Raw genomic sequence first — 22,923 nt, 5'->3', positions numbered from 1 at the left:
AATCCGACTAGGGACCATGAGGTTGTGGGTTTGATCCTTGTGACTTGTTCATTTTATATCTGATGGTTTGTACTTCTTAATTCTCTTCACTTTATCCCTCTCTCCACCCCATTCCCCTCTGGCATCCACTAATTTGTTCTCTGTATCTCAGAGTCTGTCTTTGTCTTGCTATATACATTTGCGTAAGGAAAGAGAAAGCTGTCACCTGTATCATTAGTTAGTGGGAACGAAAGAAGGACTAAAGGAAGACAGAAAGGAGATGACTACTTTGGACTTGGTCTGTTTTTCTTTGTAAATTTGAAATACTCCTAATCTCCAAAATTAAACACTCACAATTAAATACACACACACTGTGAAATTGGATTGTTATGATCATTATACAACTACAGATGTGATAAATTCATTTGAGTAATAAAAACACACACACACACACACACACACACACACATACACACAGTATATGGGTAATCTAGAAAGGAAAAAGAAATATACCAGTTTAAAGAAAAAAGAGAGAGCTTATAGGCAGAGGAATAAGGGCAATTTAAAGAAATAATGATCTGTAAGGTTGCAGACCAGACATAGGCTTTGCAGGTGAAGGTGGTGTTTTCATACCCATACTGTAGAGATGACCTAGGAGCACTAATTACAGCTCCTGTGTTAATCCTGGAGCTTTGAAATGTTCACAGATCTCATTGAAGTGTTATAACCCAGAGACCCAGATATGCAATTAGGAGGCTGTGTGTTTGGTCAGGCTTTGAGTGATAAATAAAAGGGGAACGTGAGCCGGCTGTGTCTCAGATGTGTGTGTAGCTGAAACTGGTCTCTGTACACCAGCACCAATTAAGTCTCAGAGACAGAGTTTGGGGTGGTACAGAAAGAATAGCGCTATTGCTTTGCCAGGCGAAGGAGGCCACAGCAGGCTAATGCCCTCAAAACTGTGTCCTCCCTCGAGAGGGGACAGCAAGGGGTTTTATGGGTTCAGCTTTAGAAAACAGGGCTGTTGATAAAGATGAGGGGGCTTGCATTCTTCTACCTCCATAGACCATTTCAGAGTCATCAAGGCCGACGTCAGTTGGTCCGGTGATGGTTTCTGTGGTCTTTGGGGTAATCACACCTTGACCTTCTCTCTGCAGTGATGACGGCTCACAAATGGAAGGGGGCACTAGGGAGTGCTTCAAAGGAAAAGAAAACACGGGTGCAACACAACGCTCACTAGAAAGCAACGATTGGTTCTAAGTTAGTGGGCCAAAGCGGGCCATAACACCATGGAGACTGTTGTTACTAGTTTTTAGCTGTAGCAATATTTCCTAATCACTAACTCTTGAGTCAGCCTGTTGAGACTGGGGAGGCCTGGGAGGTTAAAGGAAAACACATTTGACCTCAAAACACCAGGACACAGGGGTGTGTACACAGTTTTGTGTATAGAACAGAATTTTGCACTCTTTGTGTGGACTGCACAAACAAAAAAAATCTCTAACCATTGAAGTCCTTGGGTACCCTGACTTGAAGAAATTCAGCATAGGTCTTGGATGGACTTCTGCTTCCAACCCAGAGGGATTCATGGGGATATGAAACATCCGTTGCTGAGATTTAGAAATCAGGCAGCTTAGGACAGTGATCCCTGAGGGGGGGGGGGTGGGAAACAGGTTGAGCACTGGGAGAGCCCATCTCACTGCCCGCATGGGGTTTCCAGGCTGTGGCCCCAGAGGGGAACCAGGCAGAATCTGGTGAGCTCTGTAAGGGAGTTCTGAGCCAGAGCTGGAAACATACGGAGGTCAAAGCACAATTCACAGGGCAGAGACTGGAGAGAAGGTTACTGCATGCAGAGGATTCTGGAAATCTGTGTAGTATTTTCCTTGACGCGTCAGCTGAGGCTGTTCTTTCTTCTATGCTTCTCCTCTAGATGGCGCTCTTGAGACTGCGGTGTCTGCTCACAGGGTGGTGTCACTGCCAGCAGCGCCTGCCTTAAAGAGGCACTGGGACAGGGACTGGCTCTCATTTCTGCTCATACTCACAAGTTCCCTCACCAGGAAAAGTTCTCATTTGTATCATGGTTCCCAGGCTTCTCAGCCTAGTGTTCCTTTGTCTTCTGGGAGCAAGTGAGTCCTGGGACGCCTGAAAAGCTCCATTACCTCTTTCCCTGTCCATTCCGGTCGTGAAGGTTCTTGTTTTTTTCCCACAGAAGACCTATCAGCTGGAGTCACTCAGTTCCCCAGCCACAGGGTCATAAAGAAGGAGGAGGCTGTGAGTATGAGATGTGACCCAATGTCTGGACATGAGTATCTTTTTTGGTATCAACGTGCTGTGGGGAAAGAAATGAAGTTTTTGGTATCCTTCTTGGAAAGTTCTGTCCAGGATGAGTCAGGGATGCCCAGAGAAAGATTCTCAGCTGAAAGGACCGAAGGGACTTCTTCGGTTCTGAAGGTGCACTCTGCGAAGCTGGAGGACTCGGGGGATTATTTCTGTGCTAGCGCCCAAGTCACAGTGATTCAGAGTCCTGATCTCGCTGTGCAAAAGCACCCCCTCCCCACTCTCCTCCCACCCCCCAGCAGACCTGAACAGCAATCCTTCCAAGGTGCTTCTTGCCTCAAGAAAAAGCAGAGAGGAGGAAGCAGAATTAACTTTTGAAATACAGGAATATTTCAAGAAAATTTGGATGGGGATATCTATGGTCTGGGGAATTTTGGGGGCTCCTCACACAGAACTCGATCTATGCAGATCTATTTTTTTTGTAATTTATTGAAGTATAGTTGATTTACAACGTTGTGTCAATTTCTGCTGTATCGCAAAGCGATTCAGGTTTTATATCTTTTCCACATTTTATGTACTTTAATATTTTTGTTTTTATTGTCTCTTTAGGGCCTCATCCACAGCACATGGAGGTTCCCAGGCTAGCGGGTGAATCAGAGCTGCCACCACGGGGCCTACACCACAGCCAAGGCAGTGCCAGATCTGAGCTGCGCCTGTGACCTATACCGCAGCTCAGGGCAACACCTGATCCCTTTACCCACTGAGCCAGACCAGGGATCAAACTTGTGTCCTCACAGAAACTATTCAGGTTCATCTCCGCTGAGCCACAAAGAGGAACTCCTATATATATAGGAGTTATATATATATATACACACACATATATATAATACCTATTCTTTTTCATATTCTTTTCTGTTATGGTTTATCATAGGATATTGGATATGATCCTTGTGCCACACAGCAGGACCTTGTTGTTCACCCATTCTATAGATCACAGCTTGCATCTGCTAATCCCAAACTTCCAATCCATATGCAAGTCTGTATTTTTAGTGTGTGTGTGTGTGTGTGTGTGTGTTATCCTGGTGTGAAGCACAGCAGGCTTTTCTTCTTTGCTGCTCTGATCTAAAAGGAGCTGTGACTAATTGTGGCCAGGTCTTTCTAGTGTAGAAAGGCTGCTTTAGGCCCTCTGCTTCTTTTCTATTGGTTGCAAGGAGACATTCTGGTGCTCACGATGGCCAAAGGTTGTAGAAAATTTCCTTGATACTCTCTGAAACATGGACATCAAGAGAAAGATTGCAGGGCTGGGTTTCTGTATTAAGGTGAGGGAGGTCTGCAGTCTTCAGTCCTCCAGCTGTGCCTTGGGCAGCAAAACACAGCCATTATCTCAGCAGGCTTGTGAGGGAGACTTCAGCAGAAGCTATTCATGCGTTGAGGAAACTCTGAACGGCCTTACAGGGTAAAAGCACAGAAGAGTGGGACGAAGAGGCTGGGATGAAATGGGGCAGTTACAAGAACGGGGGCAACTAAGGGAACATCCCATCCGCTGTATCCCTGATCCAGCCACGCCCAGCCGCCCCAGCCGCCCCAGCCAAGCAGGAAGCTGTGTACAGCACAGTGACGGTGTTGTCCTGGGGACATAGACAGCAGCGTCACAGGCAGATCCACCTACGAGGGACAGGGCACCTCTCAACCCAGAGGTCAGAGTCTGGAACAGACAGATGCCTTGTTCCTGCTCTGTCCCTGCCATGGGTCCCAGGCTTCTCTACTGTGTGGCCCTTGGTCTCCTTGGAGCAGGTGAGTCCTGACCAGAAAGGGCACCTCGGACTCTCTCTTGTCCCCAGTTCCATGCCTTTTGTCACAGCAGCAACATCCCTCTCCTTCTTAACCCTGTCCCTAAGTCATCCTCCTCTCCCTGCAGGTCACATGGGTGCCATGGTCACTCAGAACCCAAGATACCAGGTTACCAGACGGGGCGCACCTGTGAACCTGAGTTGTTTTCAGAATATGAATCATGATGCTATGTACTGGTACCAACAGAAGCCGAGCCAAGCACCAAAACTGCTGATTTACTACTATGATGAGGATTTTAACAGTGAGAAAGACACCTCGGATAACTTCAAAGGCAGCCGGCCTAACACCTCTTTCTGTTCCCTTGGCATCCGCTTGCCAGACCTGGGGGACTCAGCCGTGTATCTCTGTGCCAGCAGCAGAGACACAGAGCTGAAACCTTGCCTCTCTTCTGCTCATAAACCTGTTTCCCAGATCCGATAGCCTCCTGCAGACCCCCCCCCCCCCAACCATGAAAGGAAGTGGGTTTATGGCTCTCATGATCTCTGCTGTAGAAAGAAGTTGGGCCTCAACCTACAAAGCCTATTGACAGTTAGGCCAAGAGTCAAAAAGTGGTTATTCTTACCCGACCTTTAGTTTGTGGTAATTTCCCAGAATCACCTTAATCAACCGTTCTCTTTCTTCAATAGATCCATAGGAACTTTTTTCTTAGGTTATTTATTTTTTTCTTTTCCAAATCTAAGTTGGAGACTTAGAAATATGTTAAAAGGCAGGCCCAGGCAAGAGGTCACCCCACTTTCCTGAATGTCTTGTTCTTAAGAAAGTGCCTCCAGGAGTTTCCTGCCCTGGCTCAGTGATTAATGAACCCAATTAGTATCCATGAGGAGGAGGGTTCCATCCCCTGGCCTCGCCCAGAGGGTTAAAGATCCGGCATTGCCTTCAGCTGTGGTGTAGGTTGCAGACTCGGCTCGGATCTGGTGTTGCTGTGGCTGTGGTGTAGGCTGGCAGCTACAACTCCAATTAGACCCCTGGCCTGGGAACCTCCATATGCCGCGGGTGCGACCCTAAAAAGACAAAAGCCAAGAAAAAAAAAAAAGAAAGAAAGAAAGAAAAAGAAAGAAAGCGCCATTACAGGCATGTTAATGCTGGCTTACAGTTTTCTTATCAAGCGGGAAAATTAGAACTGCTAAAAATTTGTGCCAGCTTTGAAGACAAATGAATTGCCTGGGATATGCATTATTCACAATGTATTTAAACTATTTTACCTGATAGAAATCTCTGAACCAATTAGAGGCACAAATGTATCTCTCAAAAGCAAGATACAGGGGAGTTCCCGTTGTGGCGCAGTGGAAATGAATCCGACTAGGAACCATGATACTGCAAGTTTGATCCCTGGCCTTGCTCAGTGGGTTAAGGATCTGGCGTTGCCGTGAGCTGTGGTGTAGGTCACAGACGCAGCTCGGATCTGGCGTTGCTGTGGCTCTGGTGTAGGGCGGCAGCTGTAGCTCTGATTAGACCCCTAGCCTGGGAACTTCCATATGCTGCAGGTGTGGCCCGAAAAAGAAAAAAAAAAAAATTACCTAATAAAACTAATGTTTATCACTGTGGATCCACTGCTGGCAAAAAGAGACACGGCAGAATCCTGCAGCTCCACAAGCTGAATCTCTAGGCTACGGGGTGAGTTTCGGGGACACGCAGCTGAAAAACCTCTCTTTGGGCATCTCGGTGTCATCAAAGACATTATCGAAGCATTTGACAATACTGACCATCCCACGGAGCCTGGGACTCCGAGGCGTGTCCCTGGGCTGTGGCCACATTGGTGCCGTGGGGCTGGGCCAGCTCCCTTCAGTTCGCAGTCACTGGCTCCTCGTCTCTCCTGATCTCTAGGAAGACATTTGAAAAGGCTCTTCCCTGTCTTTCTGCCCCAGAAGAAAGAAGCTGCTTGATCGCTTTGGCTCCAGCTGCTCCTGGCAGGGAGCTAGACCACCAATGATCTCTTAAATGCTAGCAAAGGGCATGCTTTGGGACGTGGGGTTTTGAAATTCCTAAAAATATTACAGAATTAGGCAGCCTATGAATTGCAAGTTTAGAAATGAAGCCCCCCACAACCCCAGCCAAAAAAAAATTTTTTTTTCAAGTACAGAGATCAGATAGCTGAGGTTGATGTCTGAGAAACGCTCAAAGATTCTGAGTTTACCTCAAATACGACTCCCTGCAAGCTCTGCATCCCTGTGCCCCACAGAGGCGAGGACTCGGTGTTTGTGGACAGCAGAATGTTGATACTGGGAACTCCGGCTGTGGCTCAGTGGTAACGAACCTGACTAGTATCCATGAGGATGCAGGTTTGATCCCTGGCCCTGCTCAGTCGGTTAAGGATCCGGCGTTGCGGTGAGTTGTGCTGTAGGTTGCAGATGTGGCTCGAATCTTTGCATTGCTGTGGCGTCGGCCGGCAGCTGCAGCTCTGATTCGACCTCTAGCCTGGGAACCTCCATATGCTGCGGGTGTGACCCTCCCCGCACACAAAAAAGAATGTTGATACTGTGGGTTTATGATAGTCCTTTCATCACAGGCCTGCCTCCTCCACAGGCTGACTTTAAGGAAAGTGATTAAATAGGAACAACTGTGAGGGAACAGAAACCACAGCCTTCTTGAGGGGAGGGGCAGGGGAGCCAGGGAGACACTAATTAACAATCCCCACTCAGGGACTATTCCCCGAAATCCAATCCCTGTAGCTGCCCAGGGGAGGATGGCCTTTTACTCCAGGATTTCACACCCTCAAGGTCTCCCCTCGCTCTTACAGGGTCCAGATCCACAGACACTGGAGTTGGAGTCAGGAAACCTGCTTCCTTATCCCAACTCTGGCTTTTATTTATTTATTTTTTAAGCGGTAAGATGGTTGCAGGTGCCCTCAATGCTCCGAGACTCAGTGTTTGCCTTCTTAAAATTAGACACTTGGGAGTTCCTGTCATGGCTCAGGGGAAACGAATCTGAGTGGCATCCACGAGGACGCAGTTTCGATCCCTGGCCTTGCTCCGTAGGTGAAGGATCTGACATTGCCGTGAGACCTGGGGTAGGTCTGTCATGGCTGGGATCCCACATTGCTGGGGCTGTGGCCTAGGCCGGCAGCTGTAGCTCCGATTTGCCCCCTAGCCTGGGAACCTCTGTACGCCACGAGTGTGGCCCTACAAAGAATGAATGAATGAATAAATAAATAAATAAAACGAGACACTTGCACCATTGATTTTGTCTCCAAGATCTGACGAGCCTATGATTTTTTGACTCAGGATAGATGTCCATTTTTACCACATCTGGGACCACCAGGGATTGCCCAGGAAGACATGTCGTGACCATCTAGCCATAACAGCATGGCTGTGCCTGTAGACAACACCAATCCAGAGGATGTCTGGCTGGGAGGGACGTTGTGGAGCATCCCTGCCGCGATCTGGACCCTGACCTTCGATGCGGTCCTGCCAAAGAAAATAGCGCATATTTCCTGCAGTCCCACTGCTGCCGGCTCACAGTGAAGGAGCATTCAGAGAGTTGATCAGGTAAGTGATCAAACACTCTGGTTGACATGGTGGCCCTGATTTCAGGCCTGTTGTCCTGGCATAGTTATTAACAGCACCCTCTTTTGATGCTTCTGTTGTGACTCAGCAGGTTAAGAACCAAATATAATATCATGATGATGCGAGTTTGATCCCTGGCCTCACTCAGTGGGTTGATGGTCTGGTGTTGCCACAAGCTGTGGCGTGGTTTGCAGATGCAACTCAGATCCGAGGCTCAGATCCAGCGTGGCTCCAGCTGTGGCACAGGCCAGCAGCTGCAGCTCCAATTTGACCCTGAGCCTGAGAACTTCCATATGCCACAGGAGGTGCGGCCCTAAGAAAAAGAAAAAGAAATAAAATAAAATTAAATTAAATGAAAAAGCACCCTCTTTTACATTCTAAAGGGGTCTGGTTTGGACAACAAACTGTGTGGCCATTGTAGATCACAATGCAAACTGTTGCATCTTTCCATTCGGTTATTAATATTGCAGTGAATTGTGTTAAAGAAAAAAATATTTTTTTTTTGGTCTTTATAGGGCCAGACCTGTCGCATATGGAAGTTCCCATGCTAGGGGTTGAATCGGAGCCATGGCAACATGGGATCCAAGCCACATCTACGACCTACCCCACAGCTCACGGCAATGCTGGATCCTTAACCCAATGAGCAAGACCAGGGATGGAACCCACATCCTCATGGATACTAGTGGGATTCCTTTCCACTGTGCCATCCTGGGAGCTCCTAAAGAAAATTGTAACACTTGTTAAAATGATAGGGCAGAATATATTCAGGGGAACCATAGCAATGAGGTTTTGCAGTGGGGAAAACAGATGGGGCTCAACTTTAATACAAGGAAACGTGGGAATTTATAGGCAGGAGCAGGGAAGGGGGAGGCATCCGGAGACTGAGAAATACTAAGAGGAAACCTCGGGAGTCAAGAGGGATTCTGGGTAAACTGAGCTAACAGGTGCTTGCCAAAGAAGGGCCAGGGTGATCACCTGTCATCTGGGGGTCGGTGGGGGATGAGGAGTTTCGTCAGATGTGGAAGGTACTCAGATACTGAGCAGGGGGATTCTGGCCAACTAACTCACAGGATTCTTGCTAAAATCGGGCTCTTGAATGACTGTCCAAGAACAGGACCTAGCTCAAAGAGGGGAGAATGGGCTTGAGTGGGGCTCCGGCCTCCTTCACGCCCTCCTACAAGGCCTCGTCGGGGCCTGTGGCGTCTCTGTCCTGAGCAGCATCCTGAAGGTCTGCTTCTTGGTGGGCTGTGCCGGTGACCTGGAGCAGTGGCTCAGAAAGGATCAGCTTCGGGCCCAGTGGGCCTCGCTGGAGACGGTGCACCTGGCAGGGCCGGCCCTGATCCTGACCATCCTGGGGCCTGGATGCCACCCTCATGGTGCTCGAGTTTTCCCTCCATGCTACTCTCTCTAGACAATGGGGCGACTTTGCTGTGATCTGGATGGGAAGCTAAGGCTCAGAACAGTTAAGTGGCTTGTCCATGGTCAACAACCAGCAAGAAGAGAGTCAGGCTTGGAACCTAAGACTTCGAGGCTCTGAGTCACCACCCTTTAACAAACAGATGGGTCCCAAGTAGAAATCATGATTGAAATGAACTGAGGAGTTCCCATTGTGGCTCAGCATGTTAAGAACCTGACTAGTATCCATGAGGATGCAGGTTTGATCCCTGGCCTCGCTCAATGGGTTAAGGATTTCGTGTTGCTGTGAGCTGTAGCATAGGTTGCAGACCCGGCTCAGATCTGGCATTGCTGTGCCTGTGGCATTGGCTGGTGGCTAAGGCTCTGATTCAACCCCTAGCTCTGGAACTCCCATATGCAATGGGGGTGGCCCTAAAAAGACAAAAAAAAAATTGAGCTGAAAGAAATGACCCCAGTAGGGCTTTGCCCTGAAGGCAATATTCCCTCTTCTGGATGGATTCCTGAGGTTCCTTCTGGCTCCAGCCTCCTCCAGCACCACTCTCTTGGAGGCCCCATGGTGAGGAGTGGCCTCAACTCCCACTATCATGGCCCCTCTTCTGCCACCTCCCCCGCCCAGGGCTCCTGGGGCCCCAAGGAGCTGCAACTGGGCCAGTACTGGCAGGACCGCAGGCTGACCTGGAGCACTGGGCACTCTGGGAGGAAGGGGGGGTGGGGGATGGGGCCTCTCAGAGGGTGGAGGCACCTAGAGGCCACTGGTGACCCTCTTTTTCTGGGTGGCCAGTGGAGACAGCCCCTCAGACCTGCCCTGCCAGGGAGGTAGAGGGTGGGGGCACGGCAGGGGAGAATCGTGTCCTCGGAATGGCTTCCCCCTTGCCCGACCTCCCTAGCCCTGTCCATGAACAAAAAAGATGATTTGCAAGGAAAAAAACGGGGTGGGGGAAGAATGGGGTGTTCTGGTTGTGGCTCAGCAGGTTAAGAATCCAACTGGTATCCATGAGGATGCAGGTTCGATCCATTCCTCGCTCAGTGGGTTAAGGATCCTGCATTGCCATGAGCTGTCACAGACTTGGCTCGGATCCTGCATTGCTGTGGCTGTGGCAGCTGCAGCTCTGATTCGACCCCTAGCCTGGGAACTTCCACATGCCGTGGGTGCAGCCCTAAAAAGACCAAAAAAAGAGAAAGAGAGAGAGAGAATAGACTAAGATAGAGAATGAAAGGAATTTTAACACTTTCTGTTGTAAGAGGTGAAGGAGAATAAGACAAAGATTGACACAGATTTCAAGAGTAACAAGATAGTCAGCTAATCTAGGGCTCGCAGATGAAAGAGTTTTCAACAGAGAAAGTCAGTTTGGGTCATTATGAAACTGAGGTACATTTGAGGTATCCTCATCATATCCTTAGAATAAAAAAACATTTTAAAAAACGCACTCTTTTTCTCCCATTTTAATGACCAGAGGCCTCACCCACTGCTGCTCTGCATTTCAAGGCTTGCACACACAGTCAAATGTACACACACACACACACACACACGTACATCCAAGTAGACGCACACTGCAATTTTTCCTTCCACACTCCTCCCCAGCAGGGGACAGTGTAGATTAAAAAAAGCAGTCTTACCTATGTTATTTTCATCAACAATTTTATTTTATTAGCCCTCCTTACTGAATCTTGTTATATATAACAGAGATACTGTTCTGATGAAGTAAAAGTAAATACATGTTTTCACTTTTATTTTAAGAGACATATAATTACCAAATAGAAACCTATTTCAAGATCACCAGTTGGAGGAGTGAATATGGTTGAGATGGCAAAACTTAATTCCAAAATTCTGGCTACCTTTCTTCTCCCTGAAATCAACAAGCGGATGCTAAAATTCATATAGAAGTACAAGGTATTAAAATTAGTCAAAATAATTTGAAGAAGAAAAACTTTAGGCAACTCACCCTTCCCCTTTTCAAAACTTACTATAAAACTACAGAAATCAAGAGAGTATTATACTGGAATAGAATAGACTATAGATCAATGAAATAGAATTGAAAGTTCTCCAATAAATCAATATATTTATTGGGAATTGACTTTAGGTAAGAGCGCAAAGCCATTAAGCTAGGAAAGAATTGTCTTTTTAACAAACAGTGCTGGGAAAACTGAGTATCCATGTGGAATAAAGTTGCATTCCTTCCTCATACTATATACAAAAGTTAACTCAAATATATCAAAGACCTAAGTGTAAGAGCTAAAATTATACAATTTTTAGGAGAAAAGGATATAAATTGTCACCACAATGGAATATGCAATGATTTCTTAAATATGACACAAATACAGGCAACGAAGAAAAAACAGATAAAATGGACTTTTTTAAACTTAAAAAAAAGTTTGTACTTCAGAGAACAGTTTCAAGAGAGGTAAAGACAACCTCCAAAATTAGATAAATATTTGTAAATCTTACAATCACAAGGGACTTGTATCCAGATGTATAAAGAACCGTGGAACTCAACAATAAAAAAGACAAAGCAGTTTTTAAATGAACAAAAGATCTAAATACAGTCTCCAAAGAAGATATTTAAATGGCCAATACATACATATAAAGATGCTCAGCACCATTAATCCTTAAGGAAATCAAAATCACAATAAGATACCATTGCACATCCACTCGGGTCTAATAAAAATGACATATAATAACAAATTTTGGTGCAGATGTGGCGGAATTGGGACCCCTATGCATTGCTGGTGAGAATGTAAAATTATAGCCACTGGGAGTTCCCATCATGGCTCAGTGGAAAAAGAATCTGACTAACATCCATGAGAATGCAGGTTCGATCCCTGGACTTGCTTAGTGGGTTAAGGATCTGGCATTGCCGTGAGCTATGGTGTAGGTCACAGAGGCAACTCGAATTTGGCATGGCTGTGGCTGTGTCTGGCAGCTACAGCTCCAATTAAACCCCTAGCCTGGGAACTTCCAAGTGCTGCGAATGCGACCCCAAAAAGCAATAAAAAAAAAAAATTACAGCCACTGTTTGTAAAACATACAGAAAATACTTCAAAAAGTTAAAGTAGAATTTCCATATAAAGCCAGCAATTTCAATTGAAAGCATGTGTTCACAGAAAAGATTTTACATGCGTGTTCAGACCTGCATTGTCTATAATAACTAAAAAAAAAAAAACAAAAAAAACCAGAAACAATTCAGACATTTATCAACTGATGGGTGGATTAACACAATGTTTTATGGACTATTATTCAGTTATTAAAATGAATGCAGTTCTCATATGTGCTATAACATGGATAAACTGAAAAAATATGCTAAGTGAAAGAAACCTGATACCAAAGCGCATATATTATATGATTCCATTTATAGCGATTGTTGAGAATCAACAATCAGAGACAAAACGCAGAACAATGGTTGCCATGGGCTTCAGGGAAGAATGAATGGGGAGTGACTTCTCTTTGGTATAAGATTTTTTTTTTAGAGCAGTTTCCAGAATTAGATGTTAGTGATGGTTGCACAGCCTTATGAACAAACTGAAAATCACTGAATTGGACACTTGGAAATGGCAAGTTAATTTATGTCTTGTTCATTATTAGCTCAATTAAAAAAATATCTGGCATAGCATTCCCGTCATGGCTCAGCAGTTAACAACCCATGAGGACACAGGTTCGATCCCTGGCCTTGCTCAGTGGGTTAAGTATCTAGTGTTGTCCTGAGCTGTGGTGTAAGTTGAAGACACAGCTCGGATCCTGGTTGCTGTGGCTGTGGCGTAGGCCAGCAGCTACAGCTCTGACTTGACCCCTATCCTGGGAACCTCCATATGCCACAGGTGCGGCTGTAAAAAGACAAAAAAAAAAAAAAATCTGGCAGCTCAGCCTAAAAAGATTCAAATATTCCAGCTTGAATTTCAGAGTGAAAGAAGTATGTTTTCAAAAGCAAAAGGATATGTTTTCAAGAGATATCATTGTGGATTGGAGAGTATGTTGTCTACTTTGTATTGCGTATCAGCTTTTTTTTTTTTTTGTCTTTTTGCGATTTCTTTGGGCCGCTCCCTCGGCATATGGAGGTTCCCAGGCTAGGGGTTGAATCGGAGTTGTAGCCACCGGCCTACGCCAGAGCCACAGCAACTCGGGATCCGAGCCCCGTCTGCAAACTACACCACAGCTCACGGCAACTCCAGAGACCCTTTGAAGGGCGCCTTAGGATCCTCCTCTTAATAAAAGAAGGCTTTGAGCCATGGACATTTAAAGTTAATATAATCTTATTTATTATTCCAAGCCTAGAGCATACTAGATATACAGATTACATCTCCAGGGAGCCTGTAAATTCTAATAGGGTGGGATTGCACCTTATTCTTCTTTGTTTCTTCCTTTCATATAATTTTTAGTTACTGCCACTGGGTGGGAAAGAAGGACAGAAGAATAGAAGGCAGATCCCTCAAACATAGGTATTCCATTAATGATTAAAGAAATTAACCCAAATAGAGAAATAGGATCAGGGGACAAGAGGTGGTAGGAAGCGTTTATAGTTTTTCTAAGAATTATTCTTTGAATTGCTTATATCAAAAATTTGAGTAGAAATACAAAAGATGAGAAGCATGAATTATAAACCATAAAATAAGTTTCCCTCAAAATGCTTGAAACCATTGCTTCTCTGAAATGGAGGAAAGAAGGAAACTGAGTCAAATCGTGTCCTATTTTTTTTTTTTTGGCCAGAAATCCTGGTCTCCACTTCCCAGTCTCTCAATATGTGTACCTAGTTATCACACGTGGTACCTAGTTACCTCTGCTCAATAACAGAAAATGGAAAGGTGACAGGAACCCCTGAAAGGAAAATAAAGGACCCGAAGATAAGAAAAAGTGGAGAGGAAAGTGGTAACAACTCTTTCGCAAGCTAAGGATCAATAACGAAGTGACCCATCTTGAAACACTATTCTCCATACTGATGCAAACTAAACTGAGTTGTGTGTATAGTTAAGAAAAAGAAAAGATGTCCCATTCCACTGAAGCACAAGGTTAGTTCCAGAGACAACAGGACCCAGTGGAAACAGTGACCTCACAGGAAGACCCACCTCCCGAAAGGCAGCATTGAGATCCAGCTCCCCGAGTGAGTGGATGCACATTTCCAGGGTCCAACCTATAGGCTTCCCTTCATGCCCAGCCCTGCCACGGGCGCCAGGCTACTCTGCTGGGGGTGATCTGGCCCCTGAGCTAATGGATCTGCCTCCCTGGTCTCCATCTGTAACTCTATAGCTGTGTCTTAATATGCCCTGGACTTCGATGGTGCCCAAAGATTTTCTGAAAGGTGTTGACTTTATACGAAAACAAGTAATTATGTTATGGAGTAAGAAGCAAAATTCATGTGAATTTTTAAATGAATGCAGGAGACTTCAAAGGCTTTTGAACTTGTCGTGGGTTCCTTCACTGTGAAGCACTCACGTCCTTTGCTATTAAGATTTGGTCTCGACAATTACTTCTTCTCTGAGGACCCATGAGTGTTGGCATCACTCAGAAACCAAGATACCAGGTCCAGGGGAAAGGCCAGGAGATAACACTGAGATGCAACCCAGAGAAGGAACACAGTAATGCTCACTGGTAGCAGCAGCTTCTGGAGGAAGATCTGAAATTCCTGATTTACCTTGAGGAAGGAAAAAAGTCATGGATGAGTCAGGAGTGCAAACAAATGCTTTTTCCCAAAGAGGGACCCAGTGTGTTAAAGATACAGCTGGCAGAGTGGGGAGACCTTCAGTGTGTTTCTGTGCCAGCTCCTTATTCGTGTCAGTGCAGTCCCGCCCTCTCCAGGCACAGACGTGCTCCAGGCCCTGTCCCAGAAACAGCCACTGGCAGGGGAAGGTGACATATTTCATTATTTAAATTGGCTGTGAAGCATTTTGAGCGATAATGATGGAAATCGGGGAGGATTTGGAACAGCCCAGGCCAAGCTCAGGAACTACGACTCTCACACGTGAAAACAGTAAAGATTTTTAAAAACTGGACATAATTTGTCCTGTTAAATATTTATTCACTAACATTTTTCTCTTTACATCTTGCTCTCTGTCATGTTCTCTATTGCATGCTTTAAATGTAGAATTTAATCACCAAGACAAGCAAAGGGAGCCAGGGCCAGCTCACTATCAGCCGTGGGGCTCCTGGCTGGCTCATCAGATCGTGTTACCTGGTCCAAGCTCTTACTGCATACACCACAGCCCCGTAAGTCAAGAGGCAAGATGTTGGGACAAAGAATAGTGACTTTAGCCAGAAAACCGGCAGACTGAGAAGGTGATGGACTAAAGTCCTAAAGAACCCTTTTAACTTGGAATAGAAATTAGGCTGCTTTTAGGTTAAGGAAAAAGGGGAAGTGGGAGGATTTAAGATCAAGGGTAAGGGCGGTGGTAGTCTTCTTGGAGCCACCTGGCCTGCAAGGGAAGCATAACATCTCTTTGTGCTTCTGCTTGGTCATGTGGGGGAGTAAGGCTCCTGCAAAACTTCAAGTTATTAGAAGTTATTTTTACTTTACCATCCTTCTCTCTGCTTACGAGCAAGTTTTCTAGGCTAAAAGAAATCTTCTCTACAACAAGTAATAGCCATAACTAACCCAAATAGCCATAACTAACCCAGGACTGTGGGATGGGGTCTGTCTTAAGAGAACTTCATGAGAGATTTGGGCACGGGCGATAGTTCTCTAATGTTTAACTCTTGACTCTCAGGGCTAAATAGCAGAATACACAGGCTAAGAATGAGGGAGGCAGTTTCGGCATAATGTTGGCTCTGTTCCTCGTCTGTTGTAGCTCTGGAGCCGTCACTGTGGCAGTGGTGGGAGTAAAATCAAATTCTACATTCTTGTGGACCCAGAGCATCACCTGTGTCCCCACAGTGATCAAATGTTACCAGAAGGAGGAAGGTGAAAGCCTGCCAGCCAATCAGAGTGAGGCTCTGGCTGGGACTGTGGTGGTGCCACCCGCTCTGGCCAGACAAAATGCAGAGTCTGGAGGAGGGAGGCACAAGGGGGTGCAAGTGATTCAGATCCTCATTCTCAATATCCTTATCTGCCAAATTAGGGAGCCTGTCTTTATCTCTAGGATCTGTCTTTCTAGGCTTATGACAAATTCCTCACATGACAACAGGGGAATCCTAGAGCTAAGTTTCTTTCCTCATTCGTTTGTGCTCAGAGCTACAAGGACACCCCCTTTCCACTATGGATAACCAGGTGATCTGCTGTGTGGCCCTTTGTCTCCTTGGAGCAGGTGAGTCCTGGGTTCTGGGAGCAAAGTCCTTCCCTGAAGGTGCTGAACTCCAGTGCTAAGCCTTTCCCTCACAGCAGCAGCATTAGATGACCTCGTGGGCCATGTTTCCAGAGCTGCTCCCTTTCTTCCATAGGCACCATAGATGGTGGGATCACTCAGACCCCAAAATACCTGTTCAAAGAGGAAGGGCAAGAGGTGACCTTGGAATGTAAACAGGATTTCAACCACGACTCCATGTACTGGTACCGACAGGACCCAGGACAAGGGCTGAGAGTGATCTACTTCTCACTGGCTGTACCGGATGTTCAGAAAGCAGACATAGCTTCAGGCTACAATGCCTCTCGGGAGAAGAAGGCATTCTTTCCTCTTACTGTGACATTGACGCAGAAGAACCAGACATCTCTGTATCTCTGTGCCAGCAGTATTGACACAGTGAAGCAAAGCCGCCTCCTCTGTGCACATAAATAGGTCCTAAGCCCTGCTTCCCCACCAGGTGGTGGGGTTTTCTGTTTTCAGAACCCTGATCAACCCACTTTCTTCTTCCTCAACCAGGTGTCCAAAGCAGCTGCTGGAGCAACATGCTTTGTGGAATGGCAGAATTGTCCAGCTTTATGAAATACCCCTAAGTTGATTTTTTAAATGGCATGTATCTATGTAGCTCTATCTCTACATCAGAGAGATAGGAGGGAGGAGAGATTAATTTTACCACCCAGCTCTTTCTCTCGAATATTTAGAAAATAAAAGTGACCAGAAAATGGTCCTTTCCTTCAGAAAGATAATAAAAGCCTAGTGGGGAGAGAAATGTGTAGAAACACTGTAATCCAGAATCACATAATGTGCGCTTTTATTGATATCACTGGATGGTGACATCAGGAAGGGCTTCAGAGAAAAGGCAAAATGTGAGATGAAGCTCTAATAATGAGTAGGATTTTGCCAAACGGACAAGCACAGGCTTAGGGAACTGTGGCGAGAGAGAATCATGAGATAAAATCAGGAGTAGATGATTGCTTCCACCCCTCCTCCCCACAATATGGCAATAGGAGGAAATTTGGAAAAATGCGTGGAGCAAAGTTAAGCAAAATTTCTGGTGGACCTTCCTTGGATGTGTGTGTGTGTGAAAGTCCAAAGCAGGCTCTTGTGAACGCAGGGCTGGCACCAGAAGAGAGTCTGGCTTGAGAGAAACATTTGCGTGACGAATAAGCAGACAGGGGGTCGGTGCTATTTTGCAGATGGTCTTTATGTTTTCGGTATATTCTTTTCCTTTGGGGTCTGTCACCTGTCACATGCGGAGGGAAGTGGTGCTCATTCTTGGGACATCATTTTGTCACAAATCACATAATTCTGTTTCTAGAAATGAATGACAGTCTGCATTATTCAGACTAACCCTCCCATTACATACAGCTGAAAATGCTGGATTAAGTATAGGTTTTAAATAATTCTGGAGTTGCCGTCATGGTGCAGCAGAAATGAGTCCAACTAGGAACCATGAGATTACGGGTTTGATCCCTGGCCTCACTCAGTGGGTTAAGGATCCAGTGTTGCTGTGGCTGTGGTGTAGGCCGGCAGAAACAATTCCAATTTGACCCCTAGCCTGGGAACCTCCATATGCTGCGGGTGAGGCCCTAAAAGGACAACACACACACACACACACACACACACACACATACACACAAATAATAATAATAATAATAATAATAATAATTCTTGGAAAGAATTTAAGAGCCCCAGTCTCTTCCATGTGGCCCTCTTGGGACAAACAGTTTCTGGGAAAATGTGAGGAGTCCCCAACCATTACATAAAAGACTTGGCTCTGGGGATTTTATTGGGATCTCTTCTTGAATTTTGTGTTCACTTTGTCTTTCTTCTCCCATATATTCATGCTGAGACCCAAATACTGAAAACAGAGAGGGAAAGAGATTATAACCCCTGAAGAGGATTTAAAATCTCAAAAATGTGGCGAGATGAGGGCCCCCAAGCCCCAGTCTTCTCTGAAATAGTAAGAAAACCATTGGGAATGAGGTGCAGCTAAGATCCTTTACTTTGTCCAGATGGTGTTCACAGCTACCTCCAGATCATACATTTCCTGAGCCGCTGAAATGTCATGGACCAGCACGAGACACAACCCCTAGAGTGACCTGCTCCCATGTGGAAGACATGTTCCAGGGATTATGGGAAGTGATGAGGCTTTCTGTCCAATGAGAGAAAGGAAATTAAAGAGAGGACAGTAAGAGAGAGGCTGTTTTGTTGTTCTTTATCTTGGGCATAGCTAGAAAGGATACAGATTTCCTTCTCTCAGTGGAAGAGTTTATGGAACAGAGCAGAGAGATTTTACTTGATTTTTAAGATGTACACTCTAAAACAGTTGAGCCAATTGCTTTTTCAGAATGGTCCTGCTATTGAAAAGAATACTTTAGCTGTGCAATTTCATGACAGTGCCCATTCCCATGATAGCTCCCATTCCCAGTTGTAAGAGAGTTAATGTCGGAGATGACAGTATCAAGAGTTAAAATACTAAAAAAAAAAACCCCAAAACAAAAAACAAACAAACAAAAAGTTCCTATGGTGGCTCAGTGGTAACCAACCCAATTAGTCTCCATGAGGATGCAAGCTCAATCCCAGGCCTCACTCCGTGGGTTAAGGATCTGGCATTGCCATGAGCTGTGGTGTAGGTGGCAGACACAGCTGGGATCCCATGTTACTGTGGCTGTGGGTGGCAGCTGCAGCTCCAGTTTGACTGCTAGCCTAGCAATCTCCATATGCTGCAAGTGTGGCCCGAAAAAGAAAAAAAAAAAGTTAAAGTATCATTAAATATTTTCTTGGCAAGTTGTAAGAAGCCATTTTACCTATTACCCAGGGAGAACAATGTAGAGAACCATATAATCGAGTAACTAATATTTCTTGGGCACCGTAGACATAGTTTTCTGATTTAAGTATACTGAAAGCGATCAGTAAGTTAGACAAGTCAGAAAGCCAATCTGCTAACTGTGGACAAACTTAAATCTCCCAGAATTGGGAGGAACTATTATGTTTTTCTCACATATCCCTTCCTATCACAGCAGCTTTATTCCTAATGACTTCAAAGTGGAAAACACTCAACTGTCCATTAACAGTGGGATGGATAAATACATTGAGCTACATGAAATAATAGAGTAAAATATAGAAAAAAAGCAAATATTATTTGTAAAATCATGGAGGAGTCTCATAAGCAGAATGTTAAAACAGAAAAGAAGACAGAGTACATCCTTTATGAAGTTAAAATAGAGTCTACACTTGAGGGCATTTTTAATTTACTTGGAGAGAAGCACAAGGGGGGTTCTGAAAATGGCCTATGTTTTGATCTCGGTGGCACTCATTTGTGAAAATTCCCTCAGCTGTACACACAAGGTTTGAGCCTTTTAGATCTCACTTAGCTTAGGAAAACAACAATTGACAGTGACCCCCTCCATGCAGTGACTTCAACATGTATTATCTCTCATGGTTCCCTGGGCTGAGTGGGCTGGGCGGGGCAGTTCCCACGGGGTCTCTCACGAGTCGTGTCAGAGAAGTCATTGATGATGGCGATACCTGAAGGCTCAGGTTGCCTGCACGTCCAAGATGGCTTCTTCAGGCACCCACCTGATACTGCACCTGGGATGCCTGGAATAGCTGTGGACCAGCCAGCATGTCTCTCTTTCTACACACAGCCCTTCAATGTGCTTCGGGGGGTTTCTTCATGGCATGGTGGCCTCGGGTAGTTAAAATTACTACGTAGTGGCTGGCTTCCCCAAGAGTAAGCATTCAACAGACGCAGGTGGGATCTACAAGGCTACTAATGACCAGGCGGGAAAGTCATAGCATCACTTCTACCCCGTTCAGGCCAGCCCAGATTCAAGGGGCAGGCAGTTAGAGAAATTTGGATGCGGAAGGTGTGGTTGATCTGGGTGCCATCCTGGAAGAGCAGTTACCATAGCGTGAAAAACTGGGACTTCTGATCCTGTTCCTTACTGTCTTGGACCGATTCTGACTGCAGAGCATAATGACATGTGCTTCATTTGCAAATATTTTTCTTGAGGTCAACTCTAATAAGAACTGTACCATGAAGAAAGTTCTGGAAAATGTATTTCCTCCTTCGTTCAAGTTGATACGGTAATATAAAACACAGCAAGCATATACCTGATGGCTGGTGGTCCTCAACAGGAGTCCACAGATTTTCTTTGGAGAAGGGAGCTTCTGGCCTCATCCCATATACCATGATGTTGTGCCAGAAGTAATCCATTACAAGGTACCTTCCGCTACTCTTTGCAGAAAAAGGACAGTTAGAATGGGAGATGGCCCTGTTCTAACGTCGTCTACTTCAATCATAAAAATATCGCCACGAGAGCATGTCAGATGCCCTTTAATAAGATGTCAGTGTTATGTGTATAGTACTAGTATGTCAATAATTATATTTTCTGTGATAAAATCTGACCCTATATTATAAATATAATTTGATGGCTCAAGCCTTAATTCTACCTTTCTTAGTCACCCATTCCAGGTAGAAAGAACTAAATATTAAGTGAAAGCACACCTGAACACGGTGATAAAATGAAAAGCTTTGGAGAAAAGTCCTCAGTCTCTTTGAAATGTCTAAATATTTCCAAGGTTGAGCCATGGAAAGCAAATATTCTAGCATGTTCAAAGCAGAAATAATTCTCTAAATCTCCTAGGACCTGCCTCCTTTGGCCCATGCTTATCTTGTGCCCTGCATCATGGTGAAATAGCTATAAATTATCCTCGTAGCCGCCACAGGGATTTACACAGACGTATCGACCATAAAACATAGAGGTTTTAGTGTGGAGTCCATCAACATGGGGGAATTGACATAAAGTAGTCACGAAGCAAGTCCTTCATTGAGAAGATGAGAAAGCACCCTTATCAGTGGGAAGAAATGCTGAGCCTCTAGCCTAGGATTTCTTATGTTCGGTCGTAGTTCTAGTGATTAACAGTCATGAGTTGTCTTAGTTACACTGAGAGTAGGTTACAGAAGTAAAGAAAGAAGTAGAAGGTCATTTGCTGCACACATATATAAGGATGAAAACTTAAGTCGTTTCTCGGCTTATGTTCTGTGCAATCAGGGGTTGAGCTCGACCGTCTCCAAGACCCCTTCCAGCAATGTCTGTGTCGTTCTCTGGCAGGAAGACGACCCCTAGGTGGTCTCTGGCATCATGGAAGATGTCATGGACCTCATTTGCCATCACAGACGACGACCACTAGGGGGCGGAGTAGTGAGCAGGATTAGTAGGCAACCCACCCGCCTTCTATGGGTGGAGAACAGAAGATTGGGGGGCGAGGTCGCACCTTCCTTCAGAGAGGTGTGGTGCGAGGCCAGCACCTGAAGATGCTGGTGCTTCTGCTGCTTCTGGGACCCAGTAAGAGCCTTATTGCCTGAGTAGCTTGGGCGAGTATGTGTGTATGTGTGTGGGCGCGAGTCGGGTGGGAGCCGGGGATTGTGGATTCTTTAGGCTGATCAAAACAAGAGGGGACCTCCACGCTCTCTGGAGGTGGAGAGGGTAAAGCGAGAAGCCACCAGTCGCGGGGGGGGGGTGAGGGTTATGACCCTAAGAAGTAGGACAGGAGACTTCAGAAACCCAGTGGGATTCCCTGGGAGCTGTGAGAAAGGGAAGGGAGCCAGGCTGATTTTCTGCCCGTGGTCCGGTCCGCCTGGTCCTGCCGGCTGCTCATCTCTTTGACCTCTGTCTCAGCAGGCTACGGGTTTGGCGCCCTCGTCTCTCAACATCCCGACAGGGCCATCTGTAAGAGCGGTGCCTCTGTGACCATCCAGTGCCGTACAGTGGACCTTCAAGCCATAAATATGTTCTGGTATCATCAATTCCCAGAACAGGGCCTCCTGTTGATAGCAACTTCTAACATGGGCTCTAATGCCACCTACGAAAAAGGTTTTAACAGCGCCAAGTTTCTCATCAGCCACCCAAACCAAACGTTTTCATCTCTGGTGGTGAGAAGCTTGCATCCTGCCGACAGCAGCCTCTATGTCTGTGGCGCTAGTGACACAGCGCTGAGCAGAGATCAGAGAGCCAAACAAGAACCTTTGCGGCAGCCCCCCTCCCCCACCCCACCCACCCCAGGGGAGAGGCCCCTGGAGGGTGTGGAGGGAGGAAAAACCACAGCCTTTCTGACTGTGAGGTGTGTGTGTGGGTGTGTGTCTGGAGAGAGAAAGATGGGGAACAAAATCGAAGTATGGAGTGTGGAGAAAGTCTGGTGTTTGAGAACTAGCCAATGGGAATGGAGCCGGGCCTATAAATGGCCACCTGATATGGAGTAGTTCCTTGGGCTGAAAATGACAAAGCCTGGATTTTCCTTCTGACTCTGCCGCAGGTTAATCATATATTCTTCCATACATCAACACATAATTCTATAGGCAGATCTCAAAAAGCTTCTGTAAAGAACACTGTGTATTTTTGTAATCAACGTTGGCATTTGTCTCGCCAAGACACTTCATCACTTTCTTGTCACCATCCTGGGCCCTCAAGATAAGCAGGATCATAAGGCAGCCAAGAAGAAGGAAGCCAGTGATGGCCTATATATAGTTTGTGATTGTTTTGCTGTTGTTGTTGTTGTTGTTTTTGTCCTTTTAGGACTGCACCTGCAGCATATGGAGGTTCCCAGGCAAGAGGTCGATTTGGAGCTGTAGCCACTG

General features: G+C 45.8%; 1 protein-coding gene, 1 long non-coding RNA gene and 2 gene segments (V, D, J or C); all 4 read left to right on the top strand.

Annotated features, from left to right (window-relative positions):
- Positions 1 to 3,300: 3,300 nt before the first annotated feature.
- On the top strand, positions 3,301 to 4,920 carry LOC125117473 (T cell receptor beta variable 7-9-like). The segment is given in 3 exon segments: positions 3,301 to 3,706; positions 3,811 to 4,044; positions 4,169 to 4,920. Coding segments are annotated over 2 exon segments (429 nt in total).
- A 656-nt stretch (positions 4,921 to 5,576) lies between these two features.
- LOC125117476 (uncharacterized) overlaps positions 5,577 to 22,923 on the top strand; it is a 34,435-nt gene continuing 17,088 nt past the window's right edge. The window contains exons 1-3 of one of the 2 annotated variants that reach the window (XR_007132632.1): positions 5,577 to 6,426; positions 7,323 to 7,586; positions 13,720 to 14,184. This is a non-coding gene — a long non-coding RNA (uncharacterized LOC125117476). Of the gene's footprint in view, positions 6,427 to 7,322; positions 7,587 to 13,719; positions 14,185 to 22,923 lie in introns of those variants that run through there. The other variant, XR_007132631.1, reaches the window with a different exon arrangement.
- Positions 15,990 to 17,714, top strand: LOC125117474 (T cell receptor beta variable 19-like). The segment is given in 2 exon segments: positions 15,990 to 16,247; positions 16,381 to 17,714. Coding segments are annotated over 2 exon segments (384 nt in total).
- LOC125117463 (uncharacterized) lies at positions 21,311 to 22,635 on the top strand. Of its 2 annotated transcripts, none has more exons than XM_047763365.1 (2): positions 21,311 to 21,634; positions 21,971 to 22,635. In XM_047763365.1, exons 1-2 carry the CDS (start codon positions 21,526 to 21,528, stop codon positions 22,546 to 22,548), a joined length of 687 nt encoding a protein of 228 aa, XP_047619321.1. In that variant the 5' UTR covers positions 21,311 to 21,525; the 3' UTR covers positions 22,549 to 22,635. The 2 variants fall into 2 exon arrangements, with proteins under 2 accessions (XP_047619321.1, XP_047619320.1); XM_047763364.1 differs by having other exon boundaries at positions 21,314 to 21,634; positions 21,968 to 22,601.

Source organism: Phacochoerus africanus, chromosome 16, assembly GCF_016906955.1.
Source record: "Phacochoerus africanus isolate WHEZ1 chromosome 16, ROS_Pafr_v1, whole genome shotgun sequence".
NCBI lineage: Eukaryota > Metazoa > Chordata > Mammalia > Artiodactyla > Suidae > Phacochoerus > Phacochoerus africanus.
Note: the sequence above shows the minus strand (reverse complement) of the source record. Positions and strands in the feature narration are given on the sequence as shown.